Source organism: Accipiter gentilis, chromosome 17 (genome assembly GCF_929443795.1).
Source record: "Accipiter gentilis chromosome 17, bAccGen1.1, whole genome shotgun sequence".
NCBI classification, from domain to species: Eukaryota; Metazoa; Chordata; class Aves; order Accipitriformes; family Accipitridae; genus Astur; species Astur gentilis.
The window spans coordinates 30,676,764-30,699,764 of NC_064896.1; the positions used below are offsets into that span (position 1 = coordinate 30,676,764).

Sequence of the window (23,001 nt, forward strand, 5' to 3'; positions counted from 1 at the left end):
CGGGCGGTGCGCAGGCGCGGCCGTGACGTCGTGCCGAGCCGCCGAGCGCGGCGACGGTTGGTGCCCGGGAGCGTTGGTCGCGCGCTCGCGGCCTCCCGCCCGCTGCCGGTGAGTCACGTGGGCCGCGAGCCCTCCCCGGTCCTCCCGCCCTTCAACCGGCCCGCCGCCCCCCCCTTCCCCTCCCCGCCCCCCCTCCTCCTCCTCCTCCCGCAGGCACCGGCTCCGCCACGCAGGCCCGGCCACCTCCCACCCCCCCTCCGCCGGCCGGTCTCCCGCGCCCCTCCCGGGGCACCCGGCCGCCTGCTTGCCGCCGGCCTAGCCAGCCCCCGCGGCTCCCTCCCGTGTGCCGCCGCCCCCGTGCGCGGCTCGGGCCGTGCCCCGGTTTACCCCGCGCCGTGCTCGCCCGGGGACCCCGGCGGCCAGCCTCCTGCTCGGGCCCCCCCCCCTACCCCGCCCGCCTCCGGCGCCCCGGCGGGGCTGCGGTCGCGGGGACCGGCCCCTTCCCGGCCCGCCCCGCGGAGGGAGGGCTCAGCCGCCGAGCACCCCCGCTGGCCTATCCCTCCGGCCGCCCCTCGGGCGTCCCCGGTGAGGGTGCCCGCCCCCCCACTCCCCGCAGCGCCGTTCCGCACGGCCGCCCCTGCCTGACGGCCCCGGTTACCGCCTGGACAGGAGCGCCGCTTTCTCTGCCGCCAGCTGGCGCGTCCTGCTGGGCCCCGCCTGCCCCGGTCCCTGCTCCTCTCCTGAAGCCCCGCGTCCCTGTGCCCGTCCCTTCGGGGAAGCCTGTCCTGGGAGGGTGGGGGTTGCCCTAGGCCGGGGGGAGCTGGGGGCGAGCGTCCGGGCGGCGGGAGTTATGGTGCGGGGCTGGGAGGGGAGAAGGGTCCCGAGGATTATGGCCGCTCCCGCACAGGTGTGGGGCACGAGCATGCCTAAACGGGGCTCATCTCCACGGTGGTCTGCATCAGGCACGCTCCCCGAGACAGGCGGAGGGTGCAGCCGTGCCCCTTCGGCCTCGGCATGCGTTGCTTTTGCTTTGTAGTGCTCTGCCTCCCATGCCCCAGCTGGCAGCGTGCGGCTCCCTCCTGCCTGGGCAGGTGGAACAGCGGTGGCCTGCAGCAGGGAACTTTCATGTGCACACATTTGTTCTCCTGTACCTGGGACTCTCCCCACTGCTGCTGAGAAAATCTTAATCATTTTGTTTTTTGAAAGCCTGCTGTCTGAATGCACACGCTTTGACTCTCATGGCCTGCTCGAGGACCAGAAGTTAAACCCCTGCTTTCCGGCCACAGAGTCCTGTCCCACGCCTCCGAAGCATAATTCCTCCTCAATGCGTGTTTCCGTGTTGTGTTCCCCAGTTTTGGCAGTGTCATGGGTTGCATTGGCAGCTGTTCAGCTGACCTCTCCTCAGTAGTCCCGAATTTTAAATAATCCCAAATTATTGCACCTCTGTATTTGGTCACATCTCCCCAAGATGAGATGAAAACCCTGGCGTTCTGCCGCCCTCCCCCCCCCCCCCTTTCATCTCCCTGATTCAGGAGTTGATCGGCTGCTCTTGCATTCCTTTTGCGGCCTCCCTGGGAAGCAATTTCCCCACAATCTGCTGGCTTTTTCTCCGGTACAGATCTGAATTTGGGTGTTTAGCGAGGCAGGCTTTTCTGTACTGATTTTGGGGGGGTGGGTATAAAATACAACTAGAGCCTTGTCTGGATCAAAACGAGGAGAGTTGATCTTAGAGCGTCTTAGTGGGCTTAATCTAATTATCACCTTCGCTACCTCCAGTTGCGGCAGCGGTTGTTCTTTAGCAGAGCACTTTATTCCTGTTGGTTTCTGAGGTATGAGCCCCTACTGGAGCTGGAGAAGGTGGTAATTAGGTGGAGCTGACGGGGTCCAATGGAAGACCTTTTAACTCCTGTTTTAGAGGCTCATTTGGGGACATTTACGTCTGTCGCCGTGTCCGTTGTTTCCATCACCGACTGTTGCATCTCATAACGCAATGGCAAGAGGGTGGACTTGTTCCTCCCTCACTGGGGTCCATAGAGTGAGACACGGCTCTGATGGATGAGATGTTGTTCTTCCCTGCTTTGTCTATAAAATGGGGCTAATCCCATGTAAACCAGTGAGATGGGCAGAGGAAGGAGGACAGGAGTGGTGTGAGCCAGGCCAGGAGATAAGCACTGCGTGGATGCCAGCCTTCTCGCTGTTATCTGCAATATAATATTTGTTCATTCTCTGTAGCTTATTCTCCTTGAAAAACCTGTACATCTAACTGTGGAGAGAAGTGCAGTTATGTGGGATGTGGGCCATTTCACCTGAAGCCAGGAGGAGGGCCATGGAAGCCTAGCTCTGGCCAGGTTTACAAACTTCTCTGCAGAGCAGAAGTGTCTGATACACATTGCTGTGCATCCTCCTTTTGAATTAAAAGCAGGAAAGTGTCACCAAATCATCTCCCTGAGGCAGGGACTCCTCGTTACGTAGAGTGCTGAGTGCAGTAAGGCCTGAATTCTGTGTTACTGTGGTGCGAGTAATAAGAAAATCGTCTCCTATGGGGAGGCCCTATGGCTTCATGTTGCAGCAGGAGTCTTGGCTTTTACCTTTCCCCATGACATCCAGCCGTCTGACGCTGATGGCTTTGCCTTTTAGTTTGTAGTCTGCATTTCAGCAGTCAAAGTCCAGTCCTGTTGTCTGGGCTGAAAAAATCCTCCTTTGACTTCTTGCTGTCCGGGTTCTGTCCAGGACCCCCAGCAGCAGAGGGTTGCTGGCTGGAGCTTGTTTCTGATCTCATCGGTACCTCTCCATGCTGGGGGATGGTGAGGGTGGCAGAGAGAAGTGGTGTTCTCATGTTAGTGGTCTGCAGTGTGAGACGCTTGGTCCAGTTCAGTTGTGTTGCTGGCTGGCAGGTTGAAGAACACTTTTGCTCTCTCTGCTGATTTAGAGTCTTAAATCTCAGCGGTAGATGATGTGCAATGTCAAAATTGGCAGAAAGCGCCTGTGGAGGGAGAAAAGGGGGGTTCTTGATCTCTGGCTGGCCTTCTTGCTTGGGCTCAGCGGTGGGAGGTCAGGGGTGCTGAGGCTGAGGACAGCAGCAAGCTTTGGAACAGGCCTCTCCCTGTAACTCCAGGGTGTAGTTAATCAAAACAAAGTGGGAACAGGTAAAGCACATCCTGTCTTGTGCGATCCTGGATCTGCCCTGTCTGGGAGTTGCCTGGCATGGAAGGAATTGTGTTTGTCTGTTTGACCTGCACCATGGAAACTCGGCTGGTTTGGGGTAGGTAGGTAGGTAGCTGTGGATCACAGTGAAGTGACGCACGTTTAGGAACCACTAACTGAGAGTGAACTCTCTCCTCCCTGTGCCATTACGCTCCTGTCCCTGGGCGGTGGTGAAAGGCAGCGTGTTTAAGGGAAGCTTGTAATGTTGATGTGTGTGTTTCCTCCTTCCAGGGGTTGAGGAGTTGCAGTGGTTATCAACAGTGATTGAAATAAGGAAGGGAGGGCTGTGAGCTTGGTTACACGTGTTTTCCCCAACCCAGCAAAGGTGGGGAGAGCCCGGTGAAGCGTGTTTTCATGTCCTGCCTGATGCTTCAGAAAGATTGAGCCACAAAGCACCCAGCTCTTCAGGATGTGTCCGGGTAGATTGCTAGAGAAGGCAGTGAGAAGAGGGCTTGTAGTAGACCGTGTAAGGCCGGGTGGAAAGCATGGTAGGAAGGAAAGGAGGAGGACAGGGCTTCAAGAAGCAAGTGCTGGAAGAAGAGGAAATTAGAGTGAGACTTTACAGGGCCTTAACCAAAGAAAAGGAGACTTAGGCTGAAAGAAATGGAAGGTGGCAGCAGTCACACTTGCAAATGTCATGAGAGGAGGAGTTGAAAATTAAAGGAAGTCCCCAGAAATGGAGATGAGGGAACATAGAAGCAGCCTCTTGTGTGAGTGGAGGGAAACACTTAAGACTGGGAAAGTGTGCTCTGGAGGTGGCTGAGGAGAGCAGAGCTGGGAAAATACTCTGAAAAGGGGGTGCTAGGATTGGAAAAACAGGTGGAATTCCCAAGGGAGAGGGAAAGGGGAGTTGCTGGTGACACACATGCTCAGTAGAGTTTGACTGGGGGAGGAAGGAGTAGGGCTGAGTTGAGGGCAGGTCCAGAGAAGCTGGAAAGGAGGAGTTGCTGGGCTGGAAGTGGCAGAGGGAAAGGAGTTGGAGGCAGGAGTGGAGCCTGTATGTGCCTCAGGTAAGTGAGACGAGCTGGGGACTCCTTCGAGCAGGGAAGTCTGTGAGCGGCCTTTGTGGATGGGGACAAAGTGGCCAGAGAGACGAAGGGTTTGGAAAGAAGTAGAGGGAAAGGAGGGGTTGATAGACTGGAGGTAGACAGGTTGCAGGGCTGCAGAAGGGGAAGGCTAGGGAAGAATCGGTGTGATATTTGGGAGAATCGGTGTGAACGTGGCCTGAATCACCATAATCTATAGGAAGTCTGGGTGTATTTTGCTTGTTTCTCCTGGACGCCAGGGTAAACAACATGGATAGTCAGGGTGAGGTAATCCACGTAGTTTAGCCCAAAGAAAAGAGAAAAAGATACTTTGAAGTTTGCACAGCAGAGATCCTGGCACACCGTGCCATGCTGCACCCTCGATGGCTTCAGCAACCTGGATGTTCCCAACCGCGGGAGAATGGGACTGGTTCCCTTGTGGTCAGGGCATGCGGGCATCCTGGCCTTGGCTTCCCTCTCTCAGCTCAGGCGCTCGGCGGGCAGCAGGCTGTGCTTCCACAGCACTGGTCTGCCTGGGCCTTTCCATGAGGGTGGCCTCTGCAGCAGGGCTGCAGCCGACGGGCTCCGGTGGGGCTTGAGGAGGGAGTCTCTGAGCTGCGTGGTGGCTCTGGGATTCAGGCAGGATGGGCTCAGCAGCCTTTCACAGGTTTGATGAGTTGTGGAGTTATTCTTGGGCAAAGGCGGCAAGGAGCTGGGGATTTTATTTGCATTGCATCTCGCTTGGGTGTCACTAATGACAGCACTTGGGATTTCTCCCCCACACGTAGTGCTTGTTCAGGTAGACTGTCCCATGAGCAATTATCTCGACTCGTACGTTCTTTATTTGATGAGGAGCTCGCTCCTGGGCTGCCTGGTGTTCATTTCCGTACTGCGCTGAGATGGCATGCAGACCTTTGCAAAGGCACAGTGTGCCACACCACCCAACATGAAGGGTTGGAGCACTTAAATTCGTGCTCCCGTCTTCAAGTGGAACAGCTGAGGTGGAACCGAGCAGGACCTGCTCAGGGCGGTTGCTTGGACTCCAACCTTTGAGGGAAGGACCTCGCCCTGATCGAGGAGGACACTGGTTGTGCTGTGCGAGGACAGGGGTGAAGATGATCCCTGGAGGAGGAACATCACAGGAAAAAAACTCCTTCATTTGGCAGTATCTGTTTGAGTTTGAGGTGTGGCTTTGTTTTCATGGCGGAGCCTTTCAAAGGGCTGGAGTGTTCTGTTACAGCAGAGGAGCCTGTTAGCAGATTGCTTCTGCTAAAGTAATTAGCAGTGATGTCATCTTTAAACTTCCGAATAACCTATCCCTAGAACTGCTGTCCGCCTGTATTGCAGCAGCTAGCTCAAATGACAAGCACTTCCCTCCTTGGGTGATGGCACAGCAGGGCTCATCTTTGTGGGGTGTCAGGCTTTTCCCCAAATCCTATGTGTTGGGGCTTGTGCTCAAAGCTCGGTATCGTATTTGGTGGGGTGGTAGAGCGAGGCTGGGGAGTTGCTGCTCTCCAGGGAGCTCTGCGCCTGCTGGGGAAAACAACTGTTTTCTCTGTTGTTACTCTTAAAACTCGCCGCAGTCAAGAGCTGCTACCAGGTGAAACCAGAGCTTTCCCCAGCCAGCTCACAAGCATCAGTCCAGCATTTCCTCTTGGTCGCAAGGGCAAAAAAACTTGGTTTTAGAAGGTTGAGCTTCGTTTCTGCAAAGGAAGAGCTGCTCTGCAGTGGGAGCGGTTTCTTCATTAGTCAGCCAAAGTGACTGACGCCTTGTTTTGTGACTGAACCGATTTAATTGTAATACATTCTTGTCATTAAATGTGCCTTTAATTTTGTGCTGCAGTTCTCTCAACCTTCACAAGTGTTTAGTCAGCACTAGATATTTTCCTGTCCACCCTGAAGAAAAAAAACTTTGAGAGGCAGAAGAGGAGAAAACTGGAAAGAGAAAGCAAACAAGTCATTAGGGCTCTGTACTTGGACCTGCAGTGCAAGGGAGGCCCCGCGACAAAACAAGGAGGCAGCAAAGTGGAGAATGGGTGACAAATCGAGGAGCGGTTGCTGTGACAGTGATAATCGGTGCAATATAATCAGTGTCAGCTCATCCCTGAGCTGCGATGGGCTCTTGGGTGTTTGGAGTTTGGGACAGGTTGGTGCCTCCTGCTTCCATTTCCAGAAAGGTTTGGTTTTCCGTATTTTCTGTGGCATGCCCTCCTGCATCCTCATGATCAGCCAAGGGTGGCATGTTCCCAAGGGCACCCTAAAACAATCAGGGCTACCTAGTGAGAACCCAGCTCTCCTTCGTCCAGAGCTATGAGTACCTCCTCCAGTCGAGGCACTAGTGTTTTCGACAGGCCTCTCCCATCTCCTACCCTCCGGGGGAAGGGGACAAGATTCCCGGTTGTCTTTTCCTCCTGCGGTCTCCACCCTCATATTAAGTCTCCAAGCCTCTGATCAGGCCCCTCACCTCAGGGGAGCAGGCATTCTCTAGCATTCGGACTCGAGCTATAACTGCAGAAGGGCGTTGGGCAAGAAGTTGTAGGGTCCCTCATCTTATTCAGGGCTCTGCTTGGATTTCTCAGGTGTTTTTAGATGGGTTAGGTGACTCGGCTTTCTCTGCAGCAAATGCCACAGGGCCTTGGGGTGGGAAGGGAGATAGGAGGCTGTGGCCAGGCTCTCTTGGCTAATCACAGACTGCACGGGGTGGTCATTACTCCAGTTTTGCAGATGTGGAAAGGGACACTGATGTTAGGTGATAGACCTGAGACTACAGCGTCAATCTGTGTCAGAGCTGGGCTTGGAGATCGGCATCTTACTTGCCGATTGGGACTTGCCAACAGGATTTTAAATCTATCAGGCACTGTTTCCATCTTCCACTAAATGCCTGCTCCCTGTCCTGGGAAGCTCAGTGTTACTTCAAGTGAGTGTTTTTACATGACTGTGTCTCTTCTTTTGCCTTGTTAATTTTTTTAATTTTTTTTTCTAGGTGTGGTGTGGCGTACCAGGTGCCAAGTTTTAATGATTTTACGTAGTTTTTTTAGAAGACGAAAGGATTAATGAAGAAGAATTTTAGTGAAGGAAGGGGAGGAAAAAAATGGAACAGTTTGGAACAAACTGAGATCTTCCCCCGCACAGCTTGGGCCATGGCTGAGACAGACCTATTCAGCACCGTTTTCGCCATCAGTTGTCTTCTGGGGTTGTAAAAGCGCTCCCTGAAAGCTCCCCTCCAGATCTCTCCATTACCCTGCCCTGTGCTACTTGGAAATGGTTGCCACAGAAAAGATTTAATGAAATTCCTGTCAATTCCCAACCACCGAGTGCATACTAAGACTGTGGAAAGGCCTGGGGGCTCAGGAGAAAGGAACAAGTAGGAAGAGGACAAAAACACACAATCGGCTGAACCTTTCCCTCCCACCCCCCTTGCAAAGAAAGGATTTACAGCTCAACCTTGCGCCAGCTGTTCTTCGGCTTTAACAGTCAAGAGAGAAATAGATAAAATTAAACGGCCACCACCAGCCAGCCAGTCCCGGATCCTGGTGAAATCAGGGAGAGTGTTTCTGTGACCCCCTCCAGCGAGAGGGAGGACGCAGCAGCAGGGGCAGTGGCACAGCAGCGGTGTGAGGAAGCTGGGCAGATTGCTTGCGAGACAACCCCCTCCTCCCATGCAGCAACTGAAGGGGGCTGCAGCGTATCAGAGGGCAGGCTAAAAAGGAGAAGTGGCTTCCTCGAGACTCCCGGAGTGGCTTTTTTGTGAGAAGTTTACCAATATCTTGCTCTTTCCCAGGGTGCTCGCTGAGTGGGAAGGTGCGCTCAGCTCCTCACCTCGCGCATCGTGCTCATCCCCTTGCCTGAACCTGGAAGGCTTCCCTTTCCCTTGGATCCTGGTTGCCAGTGTCAGCCGTGTGGGGACCTCCTTTCTGCACGCTGTTGCCTGACAGAGGGAAGCTTGTAAGGGCTCTCGGCATTCCCGCCCTAGTGGCTGTTTCAAATCCAAATCCAGTTCTCGGTTCTGAATTTTTAATGTTTGTAAACCTCTTTCCCTGTGCCCACAAACTCTTGCAGGGCAGAGCATAGCGGGGACTCCTCTCCTGGGCCTCGCACTCCAGAGACCGCCGTGGACTTCTCCGGACTGTCCACTCCGGTCAGAGCTTGCCCTGGGAGCAAGCGCAGAGACTGGGTAGCGGTTTGCCCCCGTCCCTCTCCCCTCCCCTTCTCGTCTTGCTCTGACTCCCGCTGGGCCTGGGCTATGCTGCGGGGCGGATCCCCCACCACAGCTCCAACATGCCAGCAGCATCTGGAAAGAGATTCAAACCCAGCAAATACGTCCCGGTCTCAGCTGCTGCCATCTTCCTAGTGGGAGCCACCACCCTCTTCTTTGCCTTCACGTGAGTCCCAGCTACTCAACCAAAGAGTGGGGAGGGCGAAGGGAGACCTGGGGACCCAGCCCCCTCTGTGCGGTGCCATGAGGTTGGGGGGGCAGAGACTGCATGGGGGTTATCTGGGAGAGGAGCTGTGACTTCTTGCTGGACTAAAGGGGAGATATAGTGCTCCGGGTGCTAAAGGATGGACAATGGAGCAGCACTGCAGTCCATCGGAGCAGTTCAGCCTCAGCCAGACCCATTTCACTCAGTTTTCCTCTGAGGTGAGCGAGAGGAAGCGGGGCACGGCGGATGCTAGCGAGGCACCTTGCCACTGCTCGGCTCCAGTTCCTGGCAGCCACTCCTCTCTTGTCTTCGGGTCTTTGCACAACTCGCTTGTCTCGCTGGCAACTCTCTCGCAGGTCAGCCAGGCTGGGAATTAGTTTGTGACCTGTAGGTGGAAAATGGCAGAGCTAATTTTCTCCTTCGGAGCTACGTGAAGTGGTTTCATGGACTGGGGCAGGCTCCGTGTTATTTTTAGAGTTTTGTAACTGATTTGTGAGCCACAAAGGAAAGTTCAAGGAGAAGTACTCTGACCCCTGCATGGATCTCTCGCTGCTGTTGATGTCAACCTTGCCCTGAGGAAACGAGGGTTTGGTATCTCTGGAGAGGACCTGAAGGAGGTGGCCTGCCAGCAGGTCACTGGGGCCTGAGGCAGACTCCTGTGTCGGCCTTAGAGCCGGTGGGGAAAAGCCAGGGTGTAAAATGGTACCAGTTGCTGGAGAGTGCCAGACTGTACCAGAGGGATCTCCCTGGGCTGGGAGAGGGGTAGGGCTGCTGCTCACGTTAACATTTTCCCCTCCTGGGTGACAAACAGCTTATTAACACTTGCTCAGGGCCGAGCTGAGCCAATTATGGGTCAGTGGCAGGTGGGGAGGCAGGACCTCGGGGTGCTGAGGCAGCTGCCCAGCTGCTGTGCCGGTGCTGAGCCCCTGGCAGGGAGCTGCCTGCATCGAGGCAGCATGTGCTGGGCAGGAATGCTGGAGCACGGCAACTGGGACTGGCTGCCAAATCCTGCAGTGTGTTCCTGGGATTGGCGTCTGAGAGGGGATGTGTTTTGGGGGGACGGCAGAGAGATCTGTAGATAAGACAGGTGTTTCTTTGTGCTCATACCTTGGAGGCTTTGATGGTGTCTCCGTGCAAAGGGTTTGGGCTTGTTCTGGCAATCCGGAGATGTGCCAGCTGCTGGCCTGGAGGGTGCAGGCAGCCACTGTCCCAGGCAGGGGAGAGGAAGGCAGTGGGTGACTGCTGCCTGCATCCCCTCAAGCAGGGTGCCTGTTGAGCGGCTCCCTCCAGCCAGCCAGCTGCCCTCAGCTCTGCTTTGCCTCTTGAGCATCCTCCCTTTCCTCCTCCTGCCCACCAGTTACTCCTCCTCCTGCAAACCGGTTACTCCTTCTCCTGCCCCAGCACAGCAGAGGGGCAGAGCACACGCTGGTCTGAAGGTGGGCGGCCCGCAGCCTCAGCGGTGTGTTCTGTCCTTCCACCTCTCTCCAGGGAGGCAGGAGATGAGCCCAGTTCCCTTTTTCCTCCCTGCATAATTGACTGTTCCTTTTTGCTGCCAGCTGCCCCTGGCAGGGTCCTGCCTGGGCAGAGAGGGAGGTGCACCCCCTGTTCCCAGGGAGCCTCTCCCACTCCCTGGGGTGGCTTGCTCTTGCAGGGCACCTTTCATTGTGCCCTGGTGAGAGCTTTCCCCGCTGAGGGGTTTTACTGCTGGCGCTGGGCCAGTGGGGTCGCGGGGATTAGCCAAAGCTGCGGGAGGCAGCTCCTCGTTGGAAGCAGAAGGGCCAGACGTGAGGGCTGCTGCCGCTCCCTGGGATGGAGCCATCGGTGGCTGGAAGGTCACCGCGGCTTTAACGCCTGGCAACAACCGGGCAATAAAAGAGTAATTTGAAGACTAAAGGACAGAGCCAGTTTGATTCACTCCTTCCAGCGATGCGAGGCAGCTGGTGGTGTCGCTCAGCAGTGAGCAGCAGTCCCCCCACCGAGACACAACGTTTATCAGGCCGGCCTTGCTGACAGCTCTGAGGCTCGAAGTTTTGCTGCTTCAGGCTGTCAAACACTTGCAGCATGTTGCTGACCCTGTGCTACTGCTTCAGGGGGATGAAGGAGAAGAGGAGGTAGTGGGTGATGTCCTCTGAGCAGCTGGGCATGACACACCGTGATTTGGGGGGACAGGCGTGCCTCTGCTTTGTCACAGGGCACTGCACGCTGCACTTTGGGGGGGAATAGCAGGGCAGCCCTACCCCCCAAACCCAGTCCCTGCTGCTGTGGCCAAGCCCACAGTACCTGGCTGTGAGCTATTGCAGCAGCTGGTAGCAGCCGCTTATCAGCGAGCGGCATGGTGTGAGGCATTGCTGGGAGCAGGCGCAGGTGCCGTGGAGCAGGTTTGTTCAGGAGCACCTGGGCAGGGTCGCTTTAATTGTAGGTCAGTGGATGTTATTTAACCTACTTTAAAACATCAAATTAAATCTCAAGCAGAGCGGCAAAGCACAGCGCACTTTCACACGGGTTATTTGGTGGGGAGGGAATGGTGTTACTCCCTGGCGTTACAGTTCTCTTGGGGCAGTTTCCATCTGGCTGCTGGGATGGGGTGGAAGGGACATACAGACCCACAGTGAGGTTTGCCTCCTGCGTGATTATTGCTGTAGGATTGCTTCCTGTGGATCACTTTGCCCCCCTTCCCCACCTGGCAAAAGACAGGCAACAGGGCTGCAAGCCTGCTGCCTGGCCACACTCGATGCCGGCCACCGCCTGACATGGCAGCAGGGTCCTCCTCTGCAGCACTTGCCATCTCTGGCGTGCTTGCCACAGACCTGCTCAGGAGGGTTACACTGTCAGCATCGGACCTGAAGCTGGTACTTTGGGAGGTGCAATGGAAGTTGTGAGGTGGGGGGGCTCCGGGACACCTCCCGTGGGGCCTCCTCCCAGGCAGAGAACAGCCAGGGCTCGGCACAGCTCTCTTGAAAGGCTCTGATTGTGTTATTTCTAATGTATCCACCGGCCACCTTTTGGTCCATCTACACTGGCTCAGGATTTGTATCTCTAGGCCAAGAACTCTATTTAATTGATTAATTTCATGAGGAGATGCTGCAGAACATGTGGTAGTTGAAATGAGCTGAGGCTGATTGTGCTGGAGGGAGTGGGCAGCAGGAAGAGGGGATGTTCCCGTCCTCCCTCTGGAAGGAGTGGGTGTCTCTGACTTGCTGGGTTCTCAAAGAGGTGCTGCTTTAGGACCAAAATTCCCCCTTTGGGTCAGTTTGTCCATTTCTGCATCTCCTCCCTGGCCTATACAGGTCCCTGCTCCTCATGCAGTTGGTGCTCAGCCTCTCCTTCCCCTTCGGAGGCAGGGAGCACCTCCGAGCTGCCCTTAGCAGGGGCTCTCTGGATAGCATGCCATCAGTTGGCCTCTTCCTTCCATTTGCCTCCACTCTTGCTCATGGCCATGGCTCAGTGTGGCTTTTGGGGCTGTATAAAAGCCTGCAAAGTATGAAGTGTTTCTTGCAATTAGGTGAATCTGTCCGCAAAACCTCTGACCCCAACTTTTCCTCCCATCCTTGCAGCTGGGAAGTCTGCGAGGGAACTGTGCCTGTTTGGGAAAGGAGCTCTCGCCTCTTCCAGCATTAGTGGAGGAGAGAGGAAGGAGAGGCGTGAGGATGGGGATGCCGGGGTAGGATGCGGCAGTCCCTGGAGCCGGCGGTGCCTCTGGTACAGGGTGGCATGCACACTCCTAGTTGGACCCAAACTTGTGTGACGGTCGCGGCGAGCAGGGGTTGTGTTTGCAGCAAGGTCATTGAGAGAGCTGGAGAGAGAGGCCGCAAGTCCAGCCCTCCTGCGGCAGGTTGGCGAGGTGAGCCTAGCCCTGGCACAGCGCCGGCCCCTCCTCACTCAGTGGTGGGTCAGAGTCCAGGGATACAGGCAGGGTGGGGAAGGTGTCCTCGGGGATGGCTTTCTTCCAGGAGAGGGCAGGGGACAAGGGGCCGCAGGGTGGCTCTGAGCCTGCGGAGGGGAGAAGAAGCCAGGCTGGGGAGTGACAGGCTTCTCCTGGTATGACTAGTGGCAAAAAGCCCGTCTCGGATCCAGATGTGACTCAGTTTGCCTGAGGTTCCCCGATTTCTCTTATGTGCTGCCAGAGACAAGTCTTGACAGCTCTTCTAGCGATGGGTGTGCTTCGCATCCCAATCTAGAGAGGGAACTTGACAAGTTCCTTGGGACCCACGTGGCCATGGTGGCGAGCAGCCTCCCTCCTCCTCCTCTGCGGAGCTGGAGCCCACACCCTCCGGCTGCTCCTGGTGTCAAGGCAAGGTCTGCAGCCCCGTGTTCTCCGTCTGGGAGAGCAAAAGGCAGGAACGTGTCAGTGCTTCTGATAACAAGGTTTCCCCTTGGGGATCGGCAGCCACCCTTGCTCCCTGCACTGCAGAGGACCGTGTTCCCTCCCATGGGGTGGGGTTGATCTCGGGGAGGTGACTCCCCTGTGTTGGGGCCACGAGCATGGATGCCAGTGGGTAGTTTGGCTCAAGTGATGTATGGTCTGTGTATTGTGAGGATTCCTGCTTCCCTCCCATGGTGTGGTGGGGTCCATCTCTGCCTGCCCCAGAGCTTTTCCTCTGTGCCAGCCCTTGCTGAGGCAGCTCAGTCCTTCCTCTGTCTTGCCAGGGTCTGTCTTTCAAGGATCTGGGCTGCATGTTTGGCTCAGCCTTGCTGTTGGCATTTCCCTTGTGCAGGGATGGCTGGCATGCAGTGGGTCTCCCTGGCTCCCCTCCATCCCTTTCAAGCAAAGATTTGGGCTGGGATTTCCCTTCCTAGAGAGATGAGCTCCTTGCTCAGGGTTTCTGGAAGGGCTTTTCCTACCTTTAAGGATCATCTGAGCCCCCCTGCCCCTCTTCCTCCAGCAGTCTCTCCTCTGCTGCTCTTAGCTCTGCAGCTCATTAGAGAGCAGAGCTGGGGAGGCTCCTCTGGGGTTGGGGGGCTCAGCTCAGTGATTTGGGGTGCTTGGCTCTGCCCGCCCTTGAGGCGAAGTGACATCGCAAGTGGCCACCTTCCCCTTGGCACTGTGTCTGGTGCCCAGGGCAGGAGAGGAGAGAAACACCCCTCCAAAGGAGCTGCTGCCTTATGAGGGCAGAGAGCAGCCCTGTCGGGTACCTCAAAGACCAGGACAGCAGTGGTGATAAAGAGAGTTGGGGGCTAATGAAGCCACTCATCTCCTTGAAACTGCACCGCCAGTAAGGCTCCTGCCCCTGGAAGCAGTGGGGAATGGGCTGTTTGCCCCTTGCCCAGCTCTCCTTCAACTGCTGGGTGAGTACCTGGGGGCTGTCAGCTCTGTGCTGGCTCCCTGCCTTGCCAGCCTGCCCCGCGGCAAATACCAGTTTCCCCTCTGCGAGACTGGGAGGCTTTCTTGCCTTCATTTTCTGCAAACCACTTAAACCACTTGAGCATTTCTTGCCGGTGCTGTTTGGTGGGTGGCTGGGGGCAGCCCTGGCAGCAGCTCAGTGCTGGGGGTGGGTGGGATGAGCCCTCTCCCTGGGCATAGCCTGCCCGTCAGAGGGGAAGGGGAAGCTGAGCTAGGTGTGAGCTCCTTGCTCCTGGCGTGGCTTCCAGTCCCGTGGCAGCTCCTGGCGATGCCAGTCATACTGGGCTATCTGGGCTCGACGTGGCTAGCGTGTTCTTCCCTTGCTCAGGTCTTGGCCTTGCGATGTCGTGTACATCCTGTACCTCTCCGGAGTCGCTCTCCGAGGGTTTTGGGACACAGATTGGAGAGGGCTCCTCCTCGCCAGCCTGTCCATCCCAGCTGCGTTGGTGCCGCCCGCTCTGCAGAGAATCTGCCTGGCCGGCTTCCAAAGGAGACAGCAGGGCTGGCGCTCTCGGGAGGCAGAGCCGGCATGGCCAGTGCCATGTGGGTTGTAAAGGAGCTGCTCCCCACCCTGGAGGAGAGCTCTTGGTGAAATGCTGGGAGATGCTGTCCCAGATACGTGGAGGTGGGGTGGCATCGCCCAAGGTGCCCAGGAGGGTGAGGCTCCCACCCCAGCGAGGTGCTTGGGGGCTCCTGAGCAGTGTGGAGGAATGGGGCAGGGGTGTGGAAGAAGTTTTGGAGAAGCTTGCAGGTGCAGCTCTGGTCTGGTGTGCAGGGCCGGGGTCTGGAGGTGCTGCTGAGGGTGAAGGCGCCAGACCCCACTTCAGGAGAGGAGGAGGAAGAGTGTGCTGGCTGGCAGAGCAAGGCTTGGCTCCCGGTGTGCTCCTGCTAGCCAGATGTCTTGTAAAGTCAAGGGGGTTTGCCCTCCTGCTCTCTTCTTGCCCTAATCGCTGTGCCTGGATGGGGACTGCCTTGCTCTTGGCCAGCGGAGGGCAGGTCCCGCTGCCGCTTCCCACCCTCTCTGGGTGCCGGGAAGGGCCAGGGCATGGAGCTGTGCCTGGGTACGCCCTGCCCGCCTCTCCCTCCTCTGCTGCCAGGTGGGTGCCAAGGCAGGCGTGCCCGCTCCTCCAGCCCGGACCCGTCTTATCTCCTGGCCGCCACTTGCCTGGAGGCAGTCCTCTGCCTGGCACCATCCCCTGTCCCCTCACACACTGCCCTGTGTGGGAGGGTGCCTTGGACTGGGCTGAACTGGAGGCAGAGCCCTGGACCAAGGACTCATTCCCAGCTGGAGCCTCACTGGGGCTCCCAGGGCTGCTGTGACAAGGACAGGGGCTGCCTCGCTGGCAGTGGGACCCGTCGCCCATCCGAGTCACAGCGGGTGGTGGCGGAGGATGGGATGGACCAGTGCCTGCCCCTTCACCTCTACCTGCTCGGGGGCTGCGGGGGATTACAGCGCGGGCACCATATGTCACTCTGTCCGTCGAGCCCTGCGCTCTGCCCCTCTCTGCTCCTGCTGCCTAAATCCATCTGCACTTATCGCTGTGGGGGGAAGAGAGGGACAGATGCTGTCCTAGATCTGCGGGATTAAACTCCCAGCAGCAAAGCAGATTAGGGTATTATGCTGGCGCCTCTGAGGGGGAAGCCCGCTGTCCTGAGCCCAGCCCACCCGGGGCAGAGGGCAACGGTGGTGATTCCCTTGCTGTGCTGCCACAGGGCCCCTCAGCCAGGCCCACAGAGGAGCTGGGTGCTGGTTGGGGCAGGCTGGCACAGTGATGGGGTCCCCATGTGCCGCCAGAGTTGTCTCCAGGCTGGGCTCCAACTCCAGGATGTGAAGAGCAAGAGCAGCTCTGGAGGCACTGGAGCTGCTGCTCATTTTGCATCCCCTTGCAGGGTCCCCTCTGCCCACTATGCTCACTGGTATAACGCATGGAAGACGACGATCCCTCCCAGGCATCCCTTGTGCCATCGGCCTGGCTCACCCCATTCTCACCACTGCCTGCGGTTGCTCCCAGTGGCAGCAGGGTCCTGCACTGGCAGCGCCTGTGGGGCTGTGGGCACAAGAGGGGTGTTTTTTGCTCTCTGATGATTTACTGGAGTGATTCCCACACCAGCCCCCCGCAGGTGCTCCCCCAGGGCTGGGGGTTAGGCTGGTCTGTGGAGGGTGCCCGAACACACCCTTGGTCAAGCTGACCTGGGTGCAGCTCCAGGTTAGGTGTCGAGGGCCCTGGGTGGGAGCAAAAGGAAGAGTTGATGGCAGGGAACATCCCCAGCTGCCTGCCTGGGCAGGAGCCTGGAAATACAGCCCAAGAGCAGGGAACGTAGACTTCCCAGTCAGGCTACCACCGAGCGTGGCAGGAATGGCTTACAGGGACAGCTGTGGGGCTCGGGAGGGGTGGTTAGCGCCCACGCAGCCCTCGCTTGCTCTGAGGGCACTGTCGGAGCTCAGTGATGCCTGCCTGGGGCTGTGTGGGTTGCGGGGGGCAATGCAAGGGGCAGTGGGAAGCACCACAGGAGTGACCTGTGGGACAGGGCCTGGGTGTCTCACTGCTTTTGTGCCTGCAGGTGCCCAGGGCTCAGTCTGTACGTCTCCCCAGTCATTCCTGTCTACAATGCTGTTGTCTTCCTCTTCGTGCTGGCCAACTTCAGTATGGCCACCTTCATGGACCCAGGCATATTCCCGCGAGGTGAGTCTGGCTCTGCTTGGGGAAGTGTCTCGGATAGAGCTATCTCCTTCTGCCCTTCCTCTGATGTAAAGAGAATTACCTGATCCCAGAAGGCTTGAGGAAAGCCCTCCTTGCCCTGCCTGGGTGGGATCAGGTGGTGACGCACACCACAGGGACGGTAGCTCTGGGTTCAACACCCAGCCTGTAGGACCAGGTGGTGGAAGCAGTGTAAATCCTGGCACCCTGTATCAGGTACCTGGGGCTCAGGCGGGTGTTGTGGTTTTGGGGCAGGGCCTGGGAGTGCCCCCCATCCTCTACCTGTATTTGGGGGTCCTTGCCCAGGGTGAGATGGGCCTGGTCACAGAGGAGGGCGATGTTAGGCATTTCCAGCTCAGGAGGGCAGGAGGCTGGCTGGGCCCTGGTGTCGCCTTCCCCCACGCCCTGACACATGGCTGTGCTGGGGTTTCCCCATCAGCTGAGGAGGACGAGGACAAGGAGGACGACTTCCGAGCTCCGCTTTACAAGACAGTGGAGATCAAGGGCATTCAGGTGCGCATGAAATGGTGTGCGACCTGCCGCTTCTACCGGCCGCCACGCTGCTCCCACTGCAGTGTCTGTGACAACTGTGTGGAGGTGAGGAACTGCTGGGTCTTGATGCCTCTTGATTTCCACATAAGAGTTTAATACACAGTGCAGGCAGGAAGGCCTGGCAGCCAATTCCCTCACTGTCTTCTCCCTACCAACAGGAGTTTGACCATCACTGCCCCTGGGTCAACAACTGCATTGGGCGGCGCAATTACCGTTACTTCTTCCTCTTCTTGCTGTCGCTCACTACGCACATCATGGGAGTGTTTGGCTTCGGCCTTCTGTATGTCCTCTACCAGGTGGAGGAGCTCTCCGGCGTCCGCATGGCGGTCACGTATCCTCTGTGAGGCTGCAGGAGTGGGGCTGAGGAGGGAGGGTGTTGGTGGGGCTGGGGACAGTGTGCTGTGGAGCAGGGCTGTGGCTCTTCCTTAGCTGGCTGCTGATAGCATGGTGGTGATGTGTGTGGCCGGCTTATTCTTCATTCCCGTCGCTGGCCTTACGGGGTTCCATGTGGTGCTTGTGGCAAGGGGCCGTACTACCAACGAACAGGTATGCATGCAGGGCTGATGTGGGGCTGCTGGCCCCTGCCAGGCCACATATGGATATGTTTTGGGGCTCCTTGGGACCAGACAGACATGGACAGGCTGGATCGAGGCCAGGGAAGGCCACTGAGCTTGTCAGGGCCTAGAACACAAGATGTCTGTGAGGGGAGGCTAAGCACACCTCATCTGTGCAACCTGGAAATGGGGGTTCTCTACTGCTGCTGTTAGGGGTGGCTGTAGAGAGGATGGAGCTGGGCAGGCTCTTCTCAGAAGGGCAAGAGGCGACAGGCACAAATTGAAATAAGGTAACTTCCAGTTAGATGCTAGGGAAAGACTTTTCCCTGTCGAGGGTAGTTGGATGCTGAGACAGGGACCTGGAAAAGGGGGAGTATCTCCAAGTATCTCCGACCTTGGAGATTGTCATGAGTGAGCTAGACAAACCCAGAGCAACCTGACCCAGCTGGCTGGACCAGAGACCCCATGAGGTCCCTGCCCACCCCAGTACACTGCTATGATGCTCCTCATCCCACAGGTGACAGGCAAGTTCCGCGGTGGCGTCAACCCCTTCACCAACGGTTGCTGTAAAAACGTCAGCCGGGTCCTCTGCAGCTCCCCGGCCCCCAGGTGAGCCTGGCACAGTATGGTGCCCCCTCAGCCCTGCAATACCTGGGCAAACTGCCCCATCCCAAGCGCCAGGCCTTGACCTTCCTCCCGCTCCTTTCCCTAGGTACCTCGGGCGCCCAAAGGCTGAGCAGACGGTGCTGGTGAGACCCCCCTTCTTGCGGCCCGAGGTGTCAGACGGTCAGATCACTGTCAAGATCATGGACAACGGTATCCAGACAGAGCTGAAGAGGACGAAGGTGAGGAAGGTGGGGATTAGCGCTCCCTGCGTTGGGGCCCTCCATGGAGCCCAGGGGTGCAAGCCTGCATCCGTGAGTAAAGAACCGAGTGAGCCTTGTCACGTTCCCCATCGCCCTCCGTGTCGTCTTGTTCTGTGTCCCCACGGGACAGAAACCATGTCCCTCCCATGCGGCAGTGACCACATGAGGCTTTGCACCCTCCATTGCCCTTCCCCATCATGTCCTTCCCCCTCTCAGCATCCTTTGGAGGTCCTCCCTCCTCAGCACTTCCCAGCACGCACCGCCTTCAAGCGCTCAGTATGTTGGATGGCCCAGGAGGCAGCGAGAGCCCCATTAATGCCACTGCCCATTCCCTGCCTGCCGAGGGGAGGGCTGAGGCTTTGGCACCCCTCTGATCCTCCCTCTGCGCTTTGTCTCTGCAGTCCAAAGGAAGCCTGGAGGTGACAGAGAGCCAGTCTGCTGACGCGGAACCACCACCCCCACCTAAGCCAGACCTCAGCCGCTACACGGGCCTGAGGACACACTTAACCCTGGCCACCAACGAGGGTAAGGAAGGCACGCAGGGTCCCAGGCAGCCGCTGGGAGGGGAGCCCAGGGCTGTGCCAGGCAGACCAGGAGCCAGGGCCGTAGGCGGAACAGGCTGCAGGGCAGACCCGAAGCACATCAGCACCACCACATTGTGGGGCAGGACATGCCCACGTTTCCGGGCTGGTGTATGTGGCCCCTTGCACTTGGAGAAGCCTACGGGATGCTTACAGCCAGCTCTGCTCCGTTGGAGAGGAGCAGGAGGCCAAGCCGAGACAGCATGGTGCTTGCCCAGAGCCCCTGTGAGCCGCGGTGGCCTGCGACGGGCAGGCTTGCAGGCTGCTGTGCTGCAGGCAGGCGCAGGAGCATCGCTGGGATGAAGGAGGCGAAGGAGTGGCAGGCCTGGTTTGGCAGCAGAGAGCACGTTTGAGGCAGCCTGCGTGACTCGCTTTCCCCGTTTCCCTGAGAGCCGGCGAAGCAGTGCTCGGAGCTGCCTGCGTGGGCTTGGCAAGAGAGGTGGGATGTGAAGGGCAGAGCTTGGAAGCAGCTGCTTCCCGCAGCAGGCTGGAGGCCTCTGCAGCTCTCCCGGTGCCCCCAGCTGGGGCACAGCACTGCCCGGCCCCGCTGCCTGGAGAAGGGCTGTGGCGTGTGTGTCAGTGGGCGGACCAGCCAGCAGGTCCATGGAGTGCCCGGGTACCCACTGACCCCTCCATGCAGCATGCACCCTGCTGACCCTGGGGCTGCTAAAGAAGTCTCCTAGCTGGGGCCACTGCAGGGGCATGGAAGTGCCAGCCCCAAACACATTGCCACGGGGACACGATTTCCATCCTGCTCCGTTTCATCCGCCCCTGGTGCGCCTCTCCTTGAGCCCATCCTTCTCTCCACCTCCACCTCCCCAGTCTGTCTGCCCCAGGCTCAGAGCCGGTTCTTGGGAAGGGAGGGCAGGGCTCTGCATGGCGTTCCTTCTCCCCCGCAGCCCTGGGGAGCCACCACATGTCTGAGCGTCTTTCTCTCTTCCCCTGCCTGCAGACAGCAGCTTGCTAGGCAAGGACAGCCCCCCGACTCCCACCATGTACAAGTACCGGCCCGGCTACAGCAGCAGCAGCAGCTCAGCGGCCTTGCCCCACTCCACCAGCGCCAAGGTAAGGCCATGCCCACTGCTGCTTTCCTGAGGCCGGGCAAGGGGGGAACCCAGCCTTGAGGGGATGCCACCACGTTCCTGGCTGGGGGGAAGAGTTTGGGGTGGGTGTTGGGAGCTTTGCAGGTTCCCCATTTTTCTATGGGTGACTGATGTGTCTCTGCCCCTCAGCTGAGCCGAGTGAACAGCCTGAAGGAGCCCAACTCCATCTGTGAGAGCAGCCGCAAGCCTAGCTACCGCTCAGAGCCAAGCCTGGAGCCCGAGAGCTTCCGCTCGCCCACCTTCGGCAAGAGCTTTCACTTTGACCCTCTCTCCAGCGGCTCCCGCTCCTCCAGCCTCAAGTCGGCCCAGGGCACAGGCTTTGAGATGGGCCACCTCCAGTCCATCCGCTCGGAAGGCACCACCTCCACCTCCTACAAGAGCCTGGTGAACCAGACGCGCAATGGCAGCCTGTCGTATGACAGTCTGCTCACGCCCTCCGACAGCCCTGACTTCGAGTCGGTGCAGGCGGGCCCAGAGCCTGACCCACCAGTGGGTTACACCTCACCCTTCCTCTCGGCCCGCATCGCCCAGCAGAGAGAGACCGACCTGCATGGCCGCTTTGCTGGCGCCGTCTCCCCCAAGCATGCGCCGCCCCGCGAGCCCTCGCCCGTGCGCTATGACAATCTCTCCCGCCACATCGTGGCCTCCATTCAGGAGCGGGAGAAGCTGCTGCAGCAGCCGCCGGCCCCGGGCAGGGAGGAGGACGTGGGGCTGGCGGACTCGGGCATCCAGTCAACGCCGGGCTCCAGCAACGCCCCCCGCACCAGCTCTTCCTCGGACGATTCGAAGCGCTCGCCCCTGGGCAAGAACCCGCTCACCCGCCCGGCCCCGCCACGCTTCGGCAAGCCTGAGCCCCCCCAGGCGCTCCGGGTGCGCTCCCTGGGCTCACCCGACCAGCCTGCCGCCCCCCACCTGGGCAAATCCGTGTCTTACAGCAGCCAAAAACCAGCGTCTCAGGCCAGCGTCCCCGAGATGGAGGAGGTGGCCTTGCAACCCTTACTGGCACCAAAGTAAGTACCAGCACCGGCCACCTCGTGCAGAGGGGGGCCCTCGCCCTGGAGGGAGCCAGCAGCCCATTGAAACTCCCCTCCCTGCTTGCTGCCCCCTCCAGCACTCCGTCCTCTGCACCAGGACCTGGGGGCAGCGAAATGCCCCTTGCTGGGGAGCAATGCTGCACCTAGCCTGGAGAAGGGCGAGAGAGAAATCCTCCTCCTTCTCCCAGAACAGAGCTGGTGCCCGCCCCACCCCCCATGCCTCCCCGGGACACCCCTTGGGCCTCTCGGGGAGCTGGAGTGGTGTGTGGGTGCTGGAGGTCCCCGGGGAGGGGCAGGGCTGTGGCTGTGCTGGATGCGGGACCCCTTCTGGGGGTGACAGCAGCCCCACAGCGCTGTCCTTCCCCCCCACCCCATGCCTTCCCCTGGTGCCCTGCTCCCTCTCCCTCCTCACGCCCTGTGTCCCTCCTTCCTTCCCTCCCCAGGGACGAGGTGCAGATGAGAACAGCCTACAGCAAGTCCAATGGGCAGCCCAAGAGCCTGGGCTCAGCCCCCCCGGGCCCGGGGCAGGTGCCCCTCAGCAGCCCCACCCGTGGAGGAGTCAAGAAGGTCTCTGGCGTGGGGGGGACCACCTATGAGATCTCAGTATGAGGGGCAGAGCCGCTTGCCCCCTCACCACCTCCCCGGCTGGCAGCCACTGGCCCCAGAGGGGCATTCTGTGGCCGGACACTGCAGACTCCAGGGAGAGCCGGACCCGGGGGAGACGGGCCAGCAGCCCCCACTGCTTTTCTCTTTCTCCACCCCTCCCTGGGACTTGGGGGGCTGACACACACCCGAGCGGGGCTGCTCTTCCTCTGCCTGCCGAGGACTGCTGCCGGCAGCCGCCCCAGCCCGGCACGGGGGGTTTCGGGGGCCGCATCCTGCAGCCTCCTGCCCCGGCACCATCTCGGCTGGGCCAGCCACTTGTGGGCCTTGTGCAATCAATCGCTCGCCTAGCGTGGTAGGAATGGATTGTTTTTAAACCAGAATACTTTTTTTTATTATTATTGTTACGGATTCTATTTTTTTTCTCTTTCTGAGTTACCAGGTGTGTGTATATATAAATATCTATATATATAAATATAAATATTAAAAAAAAAAAGGCAGAAATTATATATCTTACCCAGAGAGAGGAAGAAACTACCCGTTCCCTGCCCAGGGTCTGGGCCCCCACCTCGTCCTGGCCCCCAAAGGAGGGATGTGGGGCTGGGGCCACCTCCTGCGTTCGTGGAACGAGCTGCGGCAGGTGCCTGGTGTTGCCCTCCCACCCGAAGCGGGGCCAGCAGGGCCATGGGATGGCGGGTGCCCCACTGGGGTACCCTGTCCCCCCACTAAGCCCCGTCGAAGGCCAAGGTGCTTTCAGCCAAGGATGCTCTGCTCCCTGGTTCCACACTTGTGAAGCCTCCAGCCTTCCTTCCTGGGGCTGCTACCACCCAGGGAGGAGGAAGGGCCAAGGGGTAGCCCCCCTCCCCACACACCTCCCCAAACCCAACCGCAAGCTGGCACATGCGGGCACTGGCTGGTGCAGAGAAACACTCACGGGCTCCAGCCTTTCCCCACCGGCAGTTTTTGCTCTTTTTGTTTCCCCAGGGTTTGTGTTGGTTGGGGGGGGGGGGGGGGGGGG

General features: G+C 58.6%; 1 protein-coding gene across 2 annotated transcripts; it reads left to right on the forward strand.

The window, feature by feature from the left end:
• Position 1: 1 nt before the first annotated feature.
• Positions 2–22,994, forward strand: ZDHHC5 (zinc finger DHHC-type palmitoyltransferase 5). 2 transcript variants are annotated; one of them, XM_049820190.1, is made up of 13 exons: positions 2–108; positions 7,213–8,174; positions 8,289–8,611; positions 16,554–16,675; positions 17,130–17,287; positions 17,401–17,573; positions 17,686–17,788; positions 18,314–18,405; positions 18,509–18,641; positions 19,064–19,187; positions 20,196–20,308; positions 20,476–21,356; positions 21,824–22,994. In XM_049820190.1, exons 3-13 carry the CDS (start codon positions 8,508–8,510, stop codon positions 21,987–21,989), a joined length of 2,169 nt encoding a protein of 722 aa, XP_049676147.1. In that variant the 5' UTR covers positions 2–108; positions 7,213–8,174; positions 8,289–8,507; the 3' UTR covers positions 21,990–22,994. The 2 variants fall into 2 exon arrangements, with proteins under 2 accessions (XP_049676147.1, XP_049676146.1); XM_049820189.1 differs by having other exon boundaries at positions 7,213–8,611.
• Positions 22,995–23,001: the final 7 nt, after the last annotated feature.